The following is a 16861-nucleotide window of genomic DNA, read 5'->3' on the forward strand; positions in this document are numbered from 1 at the left end:
CCATTATGAAGCATAGTGAACTATTTGAGTTATCTGTATGCACAACTGTATTTTCATTCATACATTCACTTTCCTTCAACTGCCAACTATTTCAGCATATGTTTTACGCAGCAGCTGCCCTTCTAGCTGCAACCCAGTACTGGGAAACACCTATACACAAACTCATCCAATTAATAGCGCATGTGTTTGGACTGTGGGGGAAATCAGAGCACCCGGAGGAAACTCACACCAACACGGGGAGAACATGCAAACTCCACACAGAAGTGGTCCCAGTCGGGACTTGAACCTACTGTAAGGCAACAGTGCTAACCACTGAGCCACCGTGCCGCCCCCTAACAGTATTTTCAATTATTATTATTTTTTCAATAGGAACCAGACTAAAAGACAAGCCCATATTTACAGTATTATATTTCTCTAGGGACTGTTGGTCAGATTTAGGATGTATTATAGGATTCCATGATTAATAGCCCTAAATATGAGCCAAAATGAGTTTTCTAATAATTCATTATGCATCTGCAGTGTAGGAATGACCTTTAAAAAGTGAAACTCCAGAAACAATATATTAGACAGTTCACTTCAGTTTGGAACAGAACCCATTTATCACAATATTATAGTTTTTGTCTAATTTGTGTAACAAAAAATAAATAAATAAATAAAAAATAAACTTTTCTAAATGCTTCTTCCTATTTTTAATGCGAACAACTCATCAATGCATGTTTAACACATAATAATATTAAATTATTATTGATTAATAAAGGAACTAAGCTGAAAAGAGAATGAATGAATGAATGAATGAATGAATGAATGTGTGGGGTTTGTGCTATAAAAAGTACTGTACTTTGTTAACCGTCTTAACGTTTCCATAGAAAATGATGTAATACTTCCAGAGTCATAAAGATATTTATTGAAAACATTAACTCTTAAAATGTAATTGAAAGCAGTTTATGGATCATTTCTTACATAAAATTAAAATAAAAAAATAAAACAATAATAAAGCAGTGATTTCGAAATTACTTTGATTTGTATTTCATTGCAAACAAACAGTATTTAATGTGGTCCTCATGGTTTTTATTGTTTTGTTTTCCAAAACAAACATGTTTTCCGATTTTGGCTCTTGCAACACATTTAAAAAAAATTGGGACAGGAGCAGTTAAGGGCTAGTAATTAGGTAAATTGGTGAAATAATGATGTGATGTGAAACAGGTGATGTCAACAGGTGATTGTTATTATAACTTGGTACAAAAGCAGCATCCAAGAAAGGTTTAGTCCTTTAGGAGCAAAGATGGGCAGAGGATCGCCAGTTTGCCAACAAATATGTGAGAAAATGATTGAAATATTTTTAAAAAAACGTTCTTCAAAGAAAGATAGGAAGACATTTGGACATTTCACATTCAATAGTGCAGAACATTAAAAGATTCAAGGCATCTGGAGAAATTTCACTGCGTAAAGGACAAGCTGAACTACAGTGATCTCCGATCCCTTAGCCGGCACTGCATCAAGAATAATCATTTATCTATAAGCGATTTCACCACATGGGCTCAGGACAACTTTGGCTCAGGACAAACCTTTGTCAAGTACCACAAAACGTAGTTACAACCACAAATGCCAGTGAAAACTGTACTGTGCCAAAGAAGCCCTATGTTAACAGTGTCCAGAAGCGCAGTCGACGTGTACTGCAGTCAGATGAGTCAGTATTTCATAGGGGTTTTTGTTGTAGAGAAATTGATGCCTTGTGCTCCAGACCTAAGAATAAAAGGATCATCCAGATTGTTACCAGCAACAAGTCTAAAAGGTACGATCTGTCATGGTATGGGGTTATGTCAGCTCCCTTGGCAAAGGTAATTTACACTTCTGTGATGGCTCCATCAATGCTGAAAAGTACATAGAGATTTTGGAGCACAATATGCTTCTTTCTTTTCCAGGGACACCCATGCATATTTCAACCACGTATTTCAACCACATTCTGCACATATTACAAAGTCCTGGCTGCAGATGAAGAGGATATAGGTACTTCACTGGGCTGCCTACAGTCCCGACCTGTCTCTAATAGAAAATGTGTGGTGCATTTAGAATCGCAAGATGCCACAACGAAGACCCCGTACTGTTGCCCACTTTAAGACTTGTTTGCAGGAAGAATATGAGAAAATGACACCTGAAACACTTCATCACTTGGTGTCTTCAGTCCCTAAACGTCTTTTAAGTGTTGTGAAAAGTAACAGCAACATTACAAAGTGGTAAATGCTTTACTGTTTAAATTTTTTTAAAATGGGAACACATTAAATAATGTTTGTTTGCAATGAAATACAAGTCAAAGCACATTTAGAAATCACTACTTTCTTTTTTTATTTGCATTTTCCATACTTTCCTAACTCTTTCTGACTTGGGGTTGTAAAATCAATGAATCATTTTTGTTCAGTATAGTATCCTGCAGCTGTACTTCCCAAGAATCATTTAAAACTAAACCCTGAATGCATTGTAAATCATTTCCGATGAAAGCTTCTGCCAAAAGCTCAAATGCAGTAACCCTGAGATTGATCAATTCATTTTTTTTAGTGATTTTTCATCTCCCAATACAAAGCGTGACGCCCCGCTGGGACTTTAATTCACCCGTTGCCGCACATAAAGCTCCTCAAAGTGATTTGTTTGACATGGCTCACAGTACAAACCCTCTTTGTCTGCTTCCATTCGAACTTCAGAATTAAAAATAATCCAGTTTATGTGATGTGCTGCACCACAACCGCACAGAAAACACACTTCTTATGCCAACATAAGAGCACAGCGGCTCACCGACGGCCTTGTTTATATTTGCGCTATAACTCAAGCCTTTGATTGGATGCCATTAAAGCTATGTAAACACTGGTTATTAGGACCAGGTGTGCGAGGTTTATATTGACGGCAAACAATACAGGATAGCAGATGCTCAATGTATACTTCTGTTACACTTTTTTTCAGTCAGGATGGAGTCAATTGATCACAGTAAAGGCATTTACAATGATGTTAGATTGATTTTTGAAGGATCAAGTGAAGTAATAATGATGAAAAAAATTTAGCCTTGAAATCACTAGAATAAATTACATTAAAAAAGCGTTCAAATAGAAAACAATTAATTTTTTAAGTTGAATAATATTTCACAATGTATTTTCATGTTTTTGGTCAAACAAATGTAGCATGAGAAACGTAGCATAAGTCAATCTTCATTAAAGTCAATGATTGGTTCATGAATACATTTCACTTATGAATGAATCAACCATCTTAAACGATTCATTTGAATCTATTTTAACAATCACAGTGAGCATGTCTAAATCCACTATTACTATTTTAAGGGTAAGCAAAACAGTTGCCGAACCCAGCACATTGTCTAAAACAGTTGTCCTTACTCTCTTAATGAGTTATGGGGGTGTTTTGGGTGTAAAGTGCATTAAACCCAGTCTTATCTCCTATTCCCTTTAAGTGCGAGTTGCGGTCGTATGCATTCACCATTTACATGATAGACTTACATGTAAGTGGAAAAATGGAAAGTTTCACTAGCGAGAAAACAGATCTGAGCCAGAGCAACCTAAGGTGAAGGAGGTTGTGTTTTTATATTTATGCAGACATTAATAATCTTTTACATTTTAATCCTGTAAATGTTTTATATTTAAAGATGTCTGTGAGTCCCTGTGTGTGTAATAACCAATATGTATATTTACTGTTGACCTGCCTACAAACCCTATCATGGACCCTTCTCACAAGACTGTTATGCTGCGTTTAACTATCATCATAATCTTAAATCCTTGAAAGTTTTTAAAATTTAGATTATTTCAAATTACAAAAAACAAATTATCGCTTATGCGAGGTGTTACTAATGCAGTGTTTATGGGGCTGAGTAAATTTGACGTTATTCTCTCTTCTGGCTGCCGTTATCAGTCTCACACAATTTTTTTCCTTTTTCTGAAAGTCTTGATAACACCATAGTGGAGTATTTCTTTTATTATTTCAGCAAATAGAGTTGTAAAAAACGATTTGTTGTACTCTCCAATTCACTGCACTCCAAGTTTACCCAGCTATGATGTTTTCCGCTATTGAGAAACTAAGTAAATGTGAAAAGGGTCCATTAAGGTGATTTTAATGAATTTTAAAATTTGGCCATTGACTGTAGCTCAACTATTTACTGGTCAGCTCAGCACGTCTACGGGTGCACAAATGCAATTGCTTGATAAAAATCTTGCACAAGATGTGTAAATTATACCTGTGCCTGGCTGAAAGTTTACAAAAAAACACTTGTGACGTAGCAGTGCGCTGGTGTATGATAGGGCCTACTGAATCAATCATTAAGAAAGGAACTTGCTGCCACCTACTGGTGGTTTTATTCATGACAGGCCTGAGCCAGCCCAAGCACTAGCAACACAGTGTGAAAACGATGTCTGTATATATCAGTGTTTCCTCCAGGATTTTTTCCAGCTGTGGCGGCAGGCCTTTTTTACACAGATCTACCAACTACCTGTGGTGTTATTTCAATAACAAATGTCGTGAGCGCAGTATTACAAGACGAGATCGCCGATTTCCTCTTCTCGTGCACAAAACTTCTCGCACACCCCCTCAAATATAAGCCAATTTAAGAGCGCACAGATCTTCTTGTGCGCTCTTAAATAAACTCTGCTGAAGTGCGATTTAGTGCGTTTATGTAATGAGTATGTCTCCAACATTTATTAGATTTGCTAGGAATATTTATGAATGTCACCAATAGACCTACAGAGCGGTATTAATGCGTCCTGAAGTAAAGTGAAACAGCTATACGTTGTGTTTGCTGGCCTCCCGCATCATGCACCTGTCAGTCAGCCAGTCAGCACATCACCTAAAGGGTTAAACAAATGATGCACAGCACTACCACGGTTACAGAAAAGTTTGCGCTGTTAAAAAAAACACCTATGCTAATAAAACTGGCTTATTCCCTGCCTGTTATTAAGATAATAACCATTCATTAGTAGCTATAAAGTATGATCTTATTCAGCATCCCTAATCCTACCCAAAACCTAAACCCAACTTCTACCTTATCAACTATAAATTAACAGTTAATTAGTAGTTTATTAAGCCTGTAGTGTTAGTTAATGCTTGGTTAATACCGTGAATTGTGACAAACTAAAGTGCTACTGAATAACGAAACCAAAGTAAAATGCATATGGAAAAGTGGGCTCTTTACCGTGAGGGGAAGTCTGTCATGAAGAGCTCGGGCACCAGCTCCTGCAGTGGGACGGGTTGTTTGGGATGGTTTGGGCAGGTGATGTGCTCTTTGTCCACTGCCGCCAGAACGCAGTCCTCCATGTTGAAGTAGTGGATGACGGATTGGCTGAGGCTGGACTGAGGCAGTGGGTCAGGCAGTCTGGACACCGAGCTGCAGAACGGACAGGGAGCGAACTGTTCAATCAGACGAGACCCGTCGCTTTCACTGCCCGTCAGCGCTGAGGATAGAAGAGAATACACATGACTGAGTGGGTGCGTGTGTGTCACTGATGCATGCATGTATACCAATGCTCATATATGGAGAAAAAAAAAGACACCGATCAGGGTTTAATGCAAATGGATCAAGAGATAAAGATTTTAGTTAAGTAGTTAATAAATAGTTATTCACATTAATTAAATACAATTCCAAAGGCATTTTTTCCTCTCATCAAACAAACAAATACATACATTTTTAAAAATTAAATTAAAAACATAAAGAATAAATAAATTACATATAACAAAATCTTACAATGTTAAGGATAATAGTAAAAACAAGGCAAATTTAGTTTGTACAAAAAAACTAAGTTATTATATTTTCCATTCAGCCAGTTCAGTTTCTGTCAGCTTTAAAGTTGACTGTTTGGCGCCATCTTGTGACTAAATGCGCAGGTTAGTGTATACTCCAGCTCTTTTAATGTCTGTCAGCTTTGTGTTTTTTGACAGATTGGCGCCATCTTGTGACTGAATAATGCGCAGGTTAGTGTATACTCTTTCAGCTGATTTTGTTTCTGTCAGCTTTGTGTTTTTTGACAGTTTGGTGCCATCTTGTGTCTGAATAATGTACAGGTTAGTGTATACTCCATCAGCTGGTTTTGTTTCTGTCAGCTTTGCGTTTTTGACTGTTTGGCGCCATCTTGTGTCTGAATAATGTGCAGGTTAGTGTATACTCCATCAGCTCTTTTCATGTCTGTTAGCTTTGCGTTTTTGACTGTTTGGCACCATCTTGTGTCTGAATAATGTGCAGGTTAGTGTATACTCCATCAGCTCTTTTCATGTCTGTTAGCTTTGCGTTTTTTATTTTTTTTTGTTGTTTTTTTTTTTTTTCTTTTTTTTTTTTTTTCTTTTTTTTATTGTATGCCCATATTCACAAAACATTAACATCAAAATGTTTTAACATTAAAGAGAATGTACAGTCTTGAGAGTGAAAGTAACAGAGAAATTAATGTAAAAAAATATATATAAATAAATAGGTGAAGAATAATTAAAAGTACAATTACATCATCTTAGAGTAGTCTTTAAGTGTAGGTTATAACAAAGAGTGTAAATGAATGTCAAGGATGTTGTATTAACTTAAGAGAGCTCTTTTATGTACTCCCAAAGGGGAGACCAAATTGACCAAAATCTATCAGATTTTTCATGTTTGTCATAGGTAAGTTTTTCTAATGGTAGCCATGTAGCAATCTGTGATATCCACATTTTAAAAGATGGAGCTTGTGATGCAGACCAGAGTAGCAAAATACATTTTTTAGCTAAATATACCGATACAATAAATAACTGGAATGCATCTTTTTTAAACAGATTATTTGCATTAAGATTCAATAAGTACAGAGCTGGGGTCATGTCAAAATTAAGCTTAAGAATATTTTCCAGTACCTTATGTATTTTCTTCCAAAATGGCAAAATTTTGTCACAGTCCCAAAAACTATGAATGAATGTACCTTTATCTTTTTTACATTTAAAACACAGGTCTGTGGCATTGGCAAACATTTTCTTAATACGTATTGGAGTAAAGTAGATCCTATTAAAAAATTTAAAATTAAGCTCATGGATCCCAAGAGAGGTACACTTCGAATATATATTATCACATACAATTTTCCAGTCATTTTCTTCAATAGTTTGACCAATATCCTTCTCCCAAACATCTTTAAGTCCTAGCCAGGCAGAAGTGCAATTGTTAGACAAAGTGTCATAAATCCTTGTTATCAATCCTTTTAAACAAGCTGAATTCAGTAAAAGGTATTCAATCTCTGTTGATTTGGATCTCAGCTCTCCTTTGTCCAACTTTGGTTTTAAAAAATGTCGTAATTGTAGATATTTATAAAAATTGGATTTTGGAACGTTATATTGATCTACAATCTGTTGGAAAGATTTTATGGTGCCTTCTGAAAGTAAGCAAGATATTTGAGAGATGCCCAGTTCCCGCCATGCTGAAAAAACAGTGTTTTGCAATGTTAAAGGCATATCAGGATTGAAAGAAAGTGGGGAGAACAGGGAGAAAGGGGTGGAGATTCCTATATGTGTCTTTACATCTTTCCAAGTTCTAAGAGTATTTGATATGATAAAATGTTCAGAAATCTTTTTTAGTTTAATATAATTCTTAACAAATGGTAAATATTTAATTGGTAAAGGGGAGCAAGCTGTTTCTTCCATTTTAAACCAAATAGAGTTAGTCCTCTCATTACACCAGCTAATCATGTTTTTTATTTGGGCTGCCCAATAATACAACTGGAGATTTGGCAAGCCTATTCCACCCCTGTCTTTAGGCTTCATTAATTTAGAAATTTTAATACGCGGTCTTTTATTGTTCCAGATAAACTTTGAGATGTGTTTATTAAGATCTTTGAAAAATGAATTTGTTAAGTAGCTCGGTATGGACTGGAATAAATATAAGAATTTAGGAAGTACATTCATTTTTATTACATTTATTCTTCCTAGAAATGAGATTGGGAGTGAACACCATGTTTTCAGATTAAGTTTGAGTTTTTCTATAAGAGGTGTATAATTATGTTTAATAAGGTCTTTAAGTGAAGATGTGACATGGATTCCTAGATATCTAAAGCCAGTTTCTGATAATTTGAATGGGGAAATTAATTTTATATGTTCCAAAGAAGGGGTGTTTAAGGGTAAAGCTATGGATTTGGAAAGATTTATTCTGTAACCAGATAAACTACTGTAGTGTGAGATGCATTCCAGCAATGCTGGATTAGACTGCTCTGGTTTGGACATAAATATGAGCACATCATCTGCATAAAGTGAGGTACGATGATCTTCCCCTCCTATTAAAATACCGTGGAAATTTCTGTTTTGTCTGATGATTTCTGCTAGGGGTTCGATAACTAAAGCGAAAAGCAAAGGTGAAAGAGGACAGCCCTGCCTCGTCCCTCTTCCTATTCGAAATGGAGTCGAAGTGAGACCATTTGTAACTACTGTTGCTTTAGGATCAGAGTAAAGCAACTGGATCCACTTAATAAAATTATTTCCCAGATTAAATTTATCAAGAGTCGCAAATAAGAAGTCCCACTCGACTCTGTCAAAAGCTTTATCGGCGTCAAGGGAGAGAACAAGTGCTGGGTGTCCCTCACCCTGGACAAAATTAATAACATTTAAGAGTCTGCGTATATTATCTGTTCCATAACGTGATTTTATGAAACCTGTTTGGTCTGGCTTAATTAACTTTGGGAGCATACTCTCTAATCTACATGCCAAAACCTTTGCTAGTATTTTAGAATCTGTATTAAGTAGACTAATTGGTCTGTATGATGCACAATCTTGGGGATCTTTATCTTTCTTAAGTATTACACAAATGTTTGCTGTTTTCCAAGTTTCAGGAATCGTGCCTTGATCTAAGATATTTTGTAAAGCTGGAACCAAAATGTTAGAAAGTTCAGGCCAGAATGATTTATAAAATTCTGAGGGGAAACCATCAGGTCCTGGCGATTTGTTGGATGACATTGATTGTATCGCAGCTAGGACCTCTTCTGGAGTTATAGGCGAATTAAGATAATCTCTATCTTTATCTGAAATAATTGGAAGAAAAATATTATTGAAAAAAGTTTGAATTTGTAGTTGTGAAGCACTGTCTTGTGAGCTATAGAGTGATTCATAGTAGGATCGGAATGTGTTATTTATAATGGCAGAGTCATATGTAGAGGTACCATTTGACATCTTTAGGGATTTGATTGTTCGTTCTGATTGTTCCTTTTTAATCTGATATGCTAACAATCGGCCAGGTTTGTTTGCATGCTCATAATAATTCTGTTTGGAAAGAAAAATTAGTTTTTTTATATGATTAGTGTGATCAAGGTTAAGTTTAGCCCTAGCATGACATAAAGTAGACCAGTTTGATTGAGTGGGGTTACTGCTATGTAGATGTTCAAGTCTTTTGACCTCTTTTTCTAAATCTTGTCGTTTAGCTATGAGAGCTTTCTTATGCGCAGCAGTATAAGAAATAATATATCCCCGAATTGTGGCCTTGGCTGCATCCCACATTATTGTGGGAGAGACAGGTGAATTTTTATTAACTGACCAATAATTCTGTATTGATTCCCGTACAATATTACAAAATTTGGGGTCCAATAACAAAGAAGAGTTTAATTTCCAGGTCTTGTTTTTTGTTTTGGGGATTTCTAATGTAATATCTAATTGAACTGAAGCGTGGTCTGAAATGGTAATTGAACCGATTTGACTAAAAGATGCAAGATTAAAATAGGTGTTTGGAATAAAAATATAATCAATTCTTGAGTATGAACAATGTGGGTTAGAATAAAATGTATAGTCTCTAGTGGTAGGGTTTAATTCTCTCCAACTATCAATTAGGCCAATTTCTTTACATAATTTTTTAAGTACCAAAGAGGATTTAGGATTAACTATAGTTCCTGATGAAGATCTGTCTAGTCTTTCATCTATCACACAATTAAAATCTCCAGCACAGATCCCCAGTCCTGTGCAGTGTTCATTAAATAACAAAATGATTTTAGACATAAATTTGGGAGAATCTTCATTGGGCGCATAGACATTCATCATTGTGATGTGCTGCCCATGCAAAAGGCCAGTGACCAAAATGAATCTACCTTCAGGATCTCTAATTTGTTTTTTTAAAATAAATGGCAAGTGTTTATTAATTAAAATAGCTGTACCTCTTTTCCTGGGATTATTTATGCATGAAGAATAATACACTTGACCCACCCAATCTCGTTTCAATTTTAAATGTTCACTATCCGATAGGTGTGTTTCCTTAAGCATAGCCACTTTAACTTTTTCCTTTTTTAAAAAGGTTAAAACTTTTTTCCTTTTAATCACATGTCCTAATCCTTTGACATTCCATGTTATAAATTTAGTCGAACTCTCCATTACCACAAGATGTAAAAGAAAATAAAAAGTAGACTGTAGTTTTCTTCATGAAAATAATACAATAACAGAATATGATGGGCAAATTTGTAACCTTAAAGAACAACAAAAAACGAAAAAACAACTCCCTCTCCCCCACCCCAGGCTCTGTCCCCAAATGACAGTGCCATCTAAATCCCCCTAAACCTAGGTCTCTGTACCTCATTGGGCTCAGGTAAAGAAAAATTATACCTGCTACCAACATAAGGTTCAGGATCATATTTGAGAGACACTTGCCTCACATTAATCCGCTCCCATAAAGCAAATATAATCTCGGAGTACCCATACAGCGAGAAGAGAAAAAAAAAGTTGAAAAAAAAAAAAAAAAAAAAAATGAAACATTTGTTTTCATTGAGACAAAAATGACAAGAAAAAAGTGATTAGTCTGTTATATGAATTAACAGTCAAATCTGTCATTCAAAATAGAAATGGCGTATGAGAATCCGGATGAAATTAAGTCACTACTCCTCCAAATATAACTCAGATGAAAAAATAATTAAGAATCCCGTCTCCTTCACTTATCTTGCAAAGTCTCAATGAACTCCTCCACCGCGGCCGGAGTGTTAAACGTACGAAGTTCCGAGCCGAAAAGACAGCGCAGCTTGGCCGGGTACGCAAATCCACGGAACATTTTGCGATCTATCAGAATCTTCCTCACAGCATCGAATTCTTTTCGTTTCCTCATCACCTCCACCGATAGATCTTGAAAGAAGCGCACCTGTTTGCCTTCGTGAGTAATATACCTTTTTTTCAGGGCTGCTTGTATAATGCGCTCTTTATCCGCGTAGCGTAGAAATCTGACAAGTACGCTTCGTGGTGGGTCACTGCCTCCTGGAACAGGTCCAAGCGATCGGTGCGCTCTCTCAATCTCCAGCCTGAGATCAAAAGCAAGATCGAGCCATTTTGGTATCATTTCCATCAGGAATTGAGCTAGCGGGGTAGAGCCCTCCGCTTTCTCGGGTAAACCGACGATTCGCAGATTCTTACGTCTTCCTCGGTTTTCTAAGTCGTCCACTTTAGCTTGAAGTCGAGTCACTGTTTTCGTCAAAGTAGATAGTTCCCTTTCGCGGGTCTGCAGAACGTCTTCTGTGGTAGAGATCCTATTTTCGGTTTCCGTAACACGAGAGTCAATTGAAGACACTCTTTGTGACAAATTAGATAAAGTTTCGTGAACGACAGATACTGAATTCGATATAGCATCGAGACGACTTTCAATAGTGTCGAAACGTCCATCTATATTCCCCAATTGGGTACTTAGTGATCGTATTTCATTCAGAACTGGGTCCGTTTGCTCTACCGAGGTCGAGGTCGAGGCCGAGGTCGTTTCTGCTGACGTATTTTGTTTCTTCTTTTTCTGCGATCGCGAAGAAGAGAAAAGTGGAAAATCCTGGGTCTCGGGCATGTTCTTTGAATGTTAAGCGTTTAAATTAGGGAATTCTCTTACTCAGATTGAGGAGGGTAGCGATTTATTAAGTAATAAGGAGCGGAGCTACAGTTTAGGCTGCCATCTTCTCCAGCGTCCGCGAGCGCCCCCCAGCTTTGCGTTTTTGACCTTTTTGCGCCATCTTGTGTCTGAATAATGCACAGGTTAGTGTATACTCCATCAGCTCTTTTAGTTTCTGTCAGCTTTGCGTTTTTTGACTGTTTGGCGCCATCTTATGTCTAAATAATGCGCAGGTTAGTGTATACTCTGTCAGCTGGTTTGGTTTCTGTCAGCTTTGCGTTTTTTTGACAGTTTGGCGCCATCTTGTGTCTGAATAATGCGCAGGTTAGTGTATACTCCATCAGCTCTTTTAATTTCTGTCAGCTTTGCGTTTTTGACTGTTTGGCGCCATCTTGTGTCTGAATAATGTGCAGGTTAGTGTATACTCTTTCAGCTGGTTTTGTTTCTGTCAGCTTTGTGTTTTTTTACTGTTTGGCGCATGTTGTGTCTGAATAATGTGCAGGTTAGTGTATACTCCATCAGCTCTTTTAATTTCTGTCAGCTTTGCGTTTTTGACAGTTTGGCGCCATTTTATGTCTGAATAATGCGCAGGTTAGTGTATACTCTTTCAGCTGGTTTTGTTTCTGTCAGCTTTGTGTTTTTGACAGTGTGGCACCATCTTGTGACTCAATAATGCTCAGGTTAGTGTATACTCCATCAGCTCTTTTAATTTCTGTCAGCTTTGCATTTTTGACTGTTTGGCGCCATCTTGTGTCTAAAAAATGCGCAGGTTAGTGTATACTCCATCAGATGTCTTTGCTGTTTTCTAGCAGCTTTGCGTTTTTGTCTGTTTGGGGCCATCTTGTGACTGAATAATATTTAGGTTAGTATATTATCCATTTGGAAAGTTTAATTGCTGTCAGCTTTGCATTTGTTTGGCTGTTTGGTGCCATGTTGTGACTAAATAATGTGCAGGTTAGTGTATACTCCATCAGCTGTTTTAGTTTCTGTCAGCTTTGCATTTTTGATAGTTTGCCGCCATCTTGTGTCTAAATAATGCGCAGGTTAGTGTATACTCCATCAGCTGTTTTAGTTTCTGTCAGCTTTGCATTTTTGATAGTTTGTCGCCATCTTGTGTCTAAATAATGTGCAGGTTAGTGTATACTACATCAGCTGTTTTAGTTTCTGTCAGCTTTGCGTTTTTTTATTGTTTGGCGCCAACTTGTGTCTGAATAATGTGCAGGTTAGTGTATTCTCCATCAGCTGTTTTCATTTTCAATTCAATTCAATTCACCTTTATTTGTATAGCGCTTATACAATGTAGATTGTGTCAAAGCAGCTTCACATAAAAGGTCATAGTAAATAGGAACAGTGTAGTTCAGTTTGTAGTGTTTACGTTCAGTTCAGTTTAGCTCAGTTCAGTGTGGTTTAAAAATCACCACTGAGAGTCCAAACACTGAAGAGCAAAACCAACGATGCGCAGCTCTACAGTTCCCGAACCATGCAAGCTAGAGGTGACAGCAGAGAGGAAAAAAAAAAAAAAAAAACCTTTACTAATTGGCGAAAGTGAAGAAAAAAAACCTTGAGAGAAACCAGGCTCAGTTGGGCACGACCATTTTAATTTCTCCGCTGGCCAAACGTCTTGTGCAGAGCTGCAGCTTCTGTCAGCTTTGCATTTAAGTAAAGAATGAATAAACTATTATGGTTCAGAACAATGTTTTGTGTCAAATTTTAAGGTTTTGTGGCAAAGAGCCGTGTAATAAGCAGGATAAAGTACATCCAGGCAGTTGTATATTCTCCATTCAATAAGTTTAGTTTCTGTCAGCTTTGCATTTTTGACTATTTGTCGCCATCTTGTGATTGTATAATGCACAGGTTAGTGCAGGGATGGGCAAACTCGATCCTGGAGGGCCGGTGTCCCTGCATAGTTTTGCACCAACCCTAATCAAACACACCTGCTTGTAGCTTTCTAGTGATCTTGAAGACACTAATTAGGGTGTTCAGGTGTGTTTGATTAGTGTTGGAGCAAAACTCTGCAGGGACACCAGCCCTCGAGGATCGAGTTTGCCCATGCCTGGGTTAGTGTACACTTCTTCAGCTGTTTTTGGTTCTGTCAGTTTTGCAATTAATTCAAGAATTAATAAAATATTACGGCTCAGAATTATGTTTTGTGTCTAATTTGTAGGTTTTTAGCCATGTAATAAGCAGGATAAAGTACATTCAGGTGGTTATTTTCGCATAATAAAGTTCTTCAGTCTTATACAACAGTGCCAACAAAAATATTAGGCTTTATTCTCTGATAACAACCTCCTGGATGTTCTTTATCCCTAACTTAAGGGGCATCTTTAACTGTGATGCTTTGTTTGGTGAAACAAATATAAAAGCATTCATTCTGAATGCGTGCATGAGATTTCAGACACGTGTGAACTGGATGAATGAAACTCACCAGGAAACCACTGCTCTATAAGAGCATTAACATGATCTGTGATGAAAGCCATGGCAGAGAAATCCCTGGTCTCCGATTGGCAGATGATCTTGATGCCTCCGCTCTTCTTCTTCTTCCAGTTCAGGTCAGACGACTCCACGCTGAGAAGATAACGAAAAAACATTTACCAAGTTTTCATTCTTTGTTTAACTTTGTAGATTTGGTTTATGCCATTTTATTTTGACAGATTTTTCTAGAAATTAAATTTTTTTAGATTGTCCAATCCAACATATCTAATTTGCATTTAAGCTTTTTATCTAATAATCATGTTTTATTTTAAGCTTCATTTCAATTCACCCCCAAACAAAAATAATAATTACATAGTTTTTTTTTAACCAAATAAAGTGAGAAAGCTGTTGATCACAAATGCACTTTTATCCATTAAACAGATAAACTGCTGACCTGAGATATCCACCGTCAAAAGTAACCAGCAATCCTTCTTTCCAGTAGATGGTTTGACTGCGGCGCACGCGAAAAGTGCTGCACCGATTGCGCTGCTGGTTCCCTGCAAAACTGTAGATCACCGTACTGCGGTTCCTGTGGTTCTTGGTGTTCTTCTTAGTCTCAAACGCCTGTTACAAACACAAACCAGAAGACGATCGGCAAAACTAGAGCACAGAAATATGAACACAACGACACTTTCACCTGAGAACTGCTTACATTACAACAATTGTTTATATTATATGGTCAATGCACTGTAAAAAAGCAATCCATAAATTAGCAGTTTATGCATTTATTGATTTATGCTTTTTCCACCATTTATTTATACTTTTGAACTGCAATAAGGGACCTTGATTGATTTAGTTTGCACAATTATTAATAATTTAAAGTAATATATTGTCTGGGGTTGATGATGTAAATTACGGTACAAAAACCCTGGGAACACTAACTTAATTCATTCATGTTCTTTCGGCTTAGTCCCTTATCTATCAGGGGTCGCTACAGCAGAATAAACCGCCAACAATTCCAGCATATGTTTTACGCAGCAGATGCCCTTCCAGTTGCAACCCAATACTGGGAAACACCCATACACTCTCACATTCACACACACAGTTATACACTACGGTCAATTTAGTTTATTCAATTCACCTGTGTTTGGACTGTGGGGGAAACTAGAGCACCAGAGGAAACCCACGCCAACACTGGGAGACTGGGGACTCAAACCAGTGACCTTCTTGCTGTGAGGTGACAGTGCTAACCACTGAGCTACCGTGCCACCCCTTTTACAAACTTATGTTTATATTATTTCTTTCACAAATGTAGTTGAAGTCAGAATATTATTGAATTATTAGCACCACTGTATATTTTTATTCCCAATTTCTTTAAATGCACAGATTTTTGCAGATTTGTAGCTCCTCATTGAGTCTTGTGTAAATGTGTGCATGTATATTTTTCAGTTTTTAATTTTCAGTTAATTAATTTCAGTAATATTGTTGACTAATATGGAAATGTCCATATGATTTATTTACCATACGGTTTGTAAAGTAATATTTTCTGTATTTTAGTAGATCTATATTATATTGGAGACTTGCTTTTGTCTAATAGGATTTGCATTGTAAACATTAAATAAAAGTGAAAACCTATTTTATTTAATATATTAAGTTATTAGTTTTAATTCCGCATAAAATCCCAAAACCATTACTCATAAATTCACAGATTTTTTTTTTACAAAAATTCTTCGCAGAAATGGCAAAAAAAATGTCCACAGATTGTGTTTGGCCCTAGTTATTAGGCAAGTCATTGTATAACAATGTTTTTCTCTGCAGACAATAAAAATATATTGCTTAAGGGGGCTAATAATATTGAGCTTAAAATGAAAAATTAAAAACTGCTTTTATTCTTGCTGAAATAAAACAAAAAAGACTTTCTCCAGAAAAAAAAAAATTAAAGGAAATACTGTGAAAAATTCCTTGCACTGTTAAACATAATTTGGGAAATATTTGAAAAGTAAAAAAAAATTTAAAAAAAAAAAAAAAAAAAAAAAAAAAAAAAAAAAAAAAAAATCACAGGAGGACTAATCATTTTGACTTCGACTGTATTTTGTTTCAAACTACTATAATGTCAAAAAAAAATCCCTTTATTAAACTGTATAGTTGAATTTTCAACATCAAAAGTCGACTAAACAGATCTTAATGTCCCATAATGCAATTCCCAACTGTAAATAAATGGAAAAAACACCTGCAAATCAACAATTTTAGTTTTACAGTGAATCTCGCTGAATGATAAACAAGGTAACCCTTTAGTTTAAGTACCAATTCTCACTATTAACTACTGGCTTATTACCTGCATATTATTAAGATATTGGCTGTTTATAAGCATTTAAGATTTTATTATTATTATTATTATTATTATTATTATTATTATTATTATCATCATCATCATCTTAAGCTGGGTTCCACACAATCAATTTGTGTTGGGACAACATGAAGGAATTAAGTTGGCTTATTCGTTTTTACAAATTTAAATGGATCGAACACAAAATTAAGCTGTCCCAAAAAAAAATAATAATCAAGAATTGTGCTGCTTAAGCTCATTTAAAAAATGTAAACGAGTGCTAATAATGATTAATAAGCACCTAATTAGGAATT

At 36.2% G+C, this 16861-nt stretch overlaps 1 protein-coding gene across 1 annotated transcript in view; it reads right to left on the reverse strand.

The window, feature by feature from the left end:
* Positions 1-16861, reverse strand: part of lrrk1 (leucine-rich repeat kinase 1) — a 172664-nt gene that overhangs the window by 63215 nt on the left and 92588 nt on the right. The window contains exons 19-21 of the mRNA XM_056462599.1: positions 14676-14845; positions 14235-14374; positions 5180-5438 (exon numbers count right to left, since the gene is read on the reverse strand). Of these exons, the coding sequence (XP_056318574.1) occupies positions 5180-5438; positions 14235-14374; positions 14676-14845 (569 nt within the window). The remainder of the gene's footprint in view (positions 1-5179; positions 5439-14234; positions 14375-14675; positions 14846-16861) is intronic.

The sequence above is a fragment of the Danio aesculapii genome, chromosome 7 (genome assembly GCF_903798145.1).
Source record: "Danio aesculapii chromosome 7, fDanAes4.1, whole genome shotgun sequence".
Classification (NCBI taxonomy): Eukaryota; Metazoa; Chordata; class Actinopteri; order Cypriniformes; family Danionidae; genus Danio; species Danio aesculapii.